Source organism: Arachis duranensis, chromosome 2, assembly GCF_000817695.3.
Source record: "Arachis duranensis cultivar V14167 chromosome 2, aradu.V14167.gnm2.J7QH, whole genome shotgun sequence".
NCBI lineage: Eukaryota > Viridiplantae > Streptophyta > Magnoliopsida > Fabales > Fabaceae > Arachis > Arachis duranensis.
Window position 1 is genome coordinate 93,177,390 of NC_029773.3, and position 4,766 is coordinate 93,182,155.

The 4,766-nt window shown below is 25.6% G+C and overlaps 1 protein-coding gene across 1 annotated transcript in view; it reads left to right on the plus strand.

Moving 5' to 3' along the window:
- Positions 1-1,452: 1,452 nt before the first annotated feature.
- Positions 1,453-4,766, plus strand: part of LOC107476345 (uncharacterized) — a 3,582-nt gene continuing 268 nt past the window's right edge. Inside the window, exons 1-9 of the mRNA XM_052257989.1 lie at positions 1,453-1,629; positions 2,449-2,586; positions 2,676-2,757; positions 2,859-2,935; positions 3,440-3,555; positions 3,653-3,761; positions 4,293-4,409; positions 4,508-4,599; positions 4,706-4,766. The exon at positions 4,706-4,766 is cut by the window's right edge and continues 1 nt beyond it. Coding sequence (XP_052113949.1) covers positions 1,453-1,629; positions 2,449-2,586; positions 2,676-2,757; positions 2,859-2,935; positions 3,440-3,555; positions 3,653-3,761; positions 4,293-4,409; positions 4,508-4,599; positions 4,706-4,766 — 969 coding nt within the window. The remainder of the gene's footprint in view (positions 1,630-2,448; positions 2,587-2,675; positions 2,758-2,858; positions 2,936-3,439; positions 3,556-3,652; positions 3,762-4,292; positions 4,410-4,507; positions 4,600-4,705) is intronic.

Genomic DNA, 4,766 nt, shown 5'->3' on the forward strand with positions numbered 1-4,766 from the left:
CATGTGATGATAATATATAAAGTTTTTTTTTTTAAATATAAATAATAAGTATGATATTTTAGCTTATTATAATATCGTGATGATCAGCTAAATCGTGCAGATATTAATCATAATTTTATAGACTTGAACTAATTAATAAACCTACTTTAAATGTTAGAGTGGGTGGCTATATATATTAGGATATAAAAGAGGGTTTGAAGCAATGATGAAAAGTGAACATTGTTTCAAGTGTGGGATTGGTTTATACTAAATATCTTGCTCCTTCCTAGAATCTTTGTCTAAATCCGATTTGAAATTTTATCCGCTGAAGTCATTATGCTAATAATTCTTTTAACCACAATGGATTACGCATATTTTCATATATATGTTTGGTACTTATTTGTAAATTAATTTTGACAGAAGTGATAATGTTTGGATAGTAGTAAGCAAAATTACTTTTAAATATATAATTACCGAAAAAGGTTTACTTAAAAATATTATTTTGTCTAACTTATCTTTCTATTATTATTATTATTGTTATTATTATTATTATTATTATTCACATCTCTTAAATATATGAGTTTTAGATCATCTCTTAAACTGATTTTTTTTTTCAAAAATCAAAATTTTCTAAGCAAAAATCGATTTTTCTGTGAAAAAAATTCAATTTTTCTGTGCAAAAACTAGTTTTTCTATGAAAATTGATTATTTTTTAATCGATTGAAAATCAATTTTTAAATTTTTTATTGTTTAATAATCAATTTTATCATGTAAAACTAATTTAGTTAATTAACCTAAAATAAATTTTTAGTTAACCAAAAATAGATTTAATTTTTTGGTTAACCTTAATTATGTACAACCCTAATTATAAGTTGTGACTATGAAATCAAACTTAGTAATTAGTTCACATAAATATCTCATCAACATTAGAGTTTAATTTCGTTTACCTTACTTATATTAGGATAATTAATTAATATTAATATACAAAAATTCATATCACTTTTTTTAATTTAAATTCTTTTTTTTGGTCAGATTTTTAATTTAAATTCATGTTCATACTTTTTTTCAGCATAGTTACAAGCTTGATGGGCCAAAGCCCACACCATACTAGTATCATTTAAATTCATGTTCATACTTTGTTTTTCGGTATGGATTAATTGGGCTTTATATAATTTAAGGCCCAATTCAGGCCCATAATAGTATCCGCGGTGAGGATTCTGATTAGTGATTAGTACAAAATTTTAGTCAAAGCTTAAAGACATAAAAGAGCATGAAAAAAAAAAAAAAAAAAGACATAAAAGAGGATTAAACTGTTATTATTGAGCAATATAATGTATTCTCACAATAGTGGACCCTTTTGGTGTCTTTCTCACCTCAGTGACCTTTTTCATGTCTTAAATTGGATGCAATTACTATATAACTCTTGCATGTCTTAATTGAGTTTTAAACTACTACTTTTGAATAATAGCTACCATGGATGATAATAATGGAGAAGCAAAGAGAATGGAAGAAGGTTTGAATGGCTCTATTGTTATTGATCATGATGAAAAGGACAAAACGGTCATTTCTCATGAGAAAGATCAAGGAACAATGAAACAGAAAACAAAGAGAATCGCAACACTTGATGCATTTAGAGGTTTCACTATCGTGGTCAGTCTTAATTATTGATAAAGTATATATTAAAATAAATATATGCTTTTAACAATTATAAACATGTGTGCATGTATACATACAAATAGTTGTTTATTTAAATTTTAATTATTCTGTTAGTTTTTATATTTTTATCAAATTTTCAATTAGATTTTTATATATCATATCAAATTTTACAATTAAATTTTTGCTGTGATAAAAACGTTGAAATTAATGAAATATTTCATTAAACTATATAAAATATTTAGTCAAGTGTTAAGTATATTCATTTTATTTATTAAGGTAGTGTTTGTTTTGAAGTACTGAAACAGAGATTAGAAGACTGAAACTTAGTATTATATTTCATTAAACTCAGTATTTCACTACCTCCAAAAAGTAGGGACACCAGAAACTAAAATTTTTAGAAATGGAGACTGAAACTTTAATATCATTTTATATCTAAAATACCCTCATTTCAATTAATTAATCTTAATTTTACCCTTTATGCAAATTAAATTAGAGTTTCATTCTTATTTTAATTCATGTCTCCTACTTTGCACCAAATAAAATATTAAGATTTATTTCAATCTCTATTTTTTAGTCTTTGTCTCTCAGTCTTAATCTTTCCATCTCTTTCTCTCCATCAAACGCTACCTAATAGAATATTCTGTTAATTCAACATTTTTATCATGGTAAAAACTTAATTAGTTACAAAATTTAATATGATATAAAACTCAATAAAAAAAACTTAATTAAAAATTCAGTAAAATTATTCACACCAAAAAACCTTTATTTAATTTGTATTATGAGCTTATATTAGGTGTATAATTGTATGTAAAGGTGATGATATTGGTTGATGATGCTGGTGGGGCTTATCCAGAAATTGATCACTCACCTTGGAATGGATGCACATTGGCTGATTTTGTTATGCCTTTCTTTCTTTTCATTGTTGGAGTTGCCATAGCTCTTGCTTTCAAGGTAATTAAAATGTTACATCAGCTATCATCATATTATACTAGTCAAAATTATATTATGTTATAATTAGTGTTAATTCAATAATAATGCAGAGAGTCCCTAAGGTTAAATATGCTGTGAAGAAGATATTCATTAGAACATTGAAACTTCTCTTCTGGGGTATACTTTTGCAAGGTATAATTAACCATAATAATTCTCTTCTTAACTTTGCCTCATCAGATGCATATACACATTAATATGTTATTATTAGAAGACTAATAAAGTTTTAACCTCAGGTGGATACTCTCATGCCCCTGATGACCTTTCATATGGGGTTGACATGAAATTTATTAGATGGTGTGGCATTCTTCAGGTCCGACTCATCCTCAAACTAATTAAATTATTATAATAAAAATTTAATTTCTAAATATCAATATTAAATTCTCCTTTAAACTAACATCTAATATCAGTTTATTTTTACGCAACTTAATCTAACTTGATTTTTAGGATAAAATATATTTTTCGTCCACAATGTCTATGATTTTTTTAAAATATTTTTAATATTTAATTTTATTTAATTTTATTTCTAATATTTTCGATTCATTTAATTTTATTTCGAACGATTTCGATTTTTGTCAAAATTATCCCTAAAAATTATTATTTTTGACCCCAATATTTTACATGGAATTAATGTCTATGAGTAATTTTGATACAAATAGAAAATATTAGGAACAAAATTGAATGGAACTAAACATTAGAGATATTTTTAAAGAAAATCGCAAACACTAAGTAAAATGTTAATTTATATTTATATTCTTGAATAACAAATATGAGAAATTTAATTTGTATATTATATATATTGTGTGTGTGCATGCAGAGAATAGGTCTTGTATACTGTGTTGTTGCTCTAATAGAGACATTTAGTTCCAAGATTAGACCAACCACCCTAAATCCTGGATATCTATCCATTTTTACTGCCTATAGATGGCAATGGTGAGAGGGGCAAATCCAATTCTACTGAAATTAAATGGTTGAGATTGTAAAAATTCTTTGACTAATTATTAATTAATTAACACTACATGTTGCATAGGTTTGGAGGATTTGTTGCATTTCTGATTTACATGGTCACAACATTCAGCCTCTATGTTCCAAATTGGAGTTTTGTGGACTATAATGAGGAAAACCCAAAGAGACATACAGTAAGTTTATGCACCTCTTCATGATTTGAAATGTTGTCAAATAAATGGTTAATTTAGCTCAGTTGATCCATAAGTTAGTTTACTTATCTATTTAAATAAATATTAAGAGTTCAAATCATGCATATCTATGTATATAGTAATTTATTAAGAAAGTAAAGATATCTAAAATGTCTTTTTTTTAAATATTTTTTAACAATTAAAATTTAACATATATAATCGATTAAATCGTACTATTTCTGTCATAATTAAATCGAACAAATCAATTTAGCTGAAAAATTGATGAATTAAATTTTAAACTGGTCTAAATTAATATTTTTTATAAAAAATAATTATATAATAGTAATATTTTAGTTATTTTTTATAATAAAAATATTATAGTCATTTTCTATATTTTAAATATTTTTATTCCCGTATATTAATTAACGATAGTCAACATAAAAACCTTTAAATAAAGATTAAATTTGTAATGAATTAATTTTTAGTCTATTGGTGACTAATCATTAATTAAATTGTTGTAATTATTACTACAAGGTAATATGTGGCATGAGAGGAGACTTAGGAGCAGCATGTAATGCAGTTGGCTATGTGGACAGACAAGTTTGGGGGATTAACCATCTTTACTCTCACCCTGTTTGGTCACGCTTGAAGGCATCTTATTATGTCATATCATTAATTAATAAGTTTAAACTACCTATTTTTATGCTTTTCATTAATTATAATTATTTCTTCGTTTTAATCATTAACAGGCATGCACATTAAGTTCTCCAAGTGAGGGACATTTTCGTAAAGATGCTCCAACTTGGTGTCGTGCTCCCTTTGAACCTGAGGGCCTGTTGAGGTTTGTCTTTATTTATTTTTTGAAAATGTAAAATAAATAGAAAGATTTATTAGAAGAAATTAACTATTTTATATTTCACTTTTTTTTTTTTGTTCGTTTTAATTAGTTCCATATCAGCTATCCTGTCTGGCACCATTGGCGTCCACTATGGTCATGTCTTGATTCAC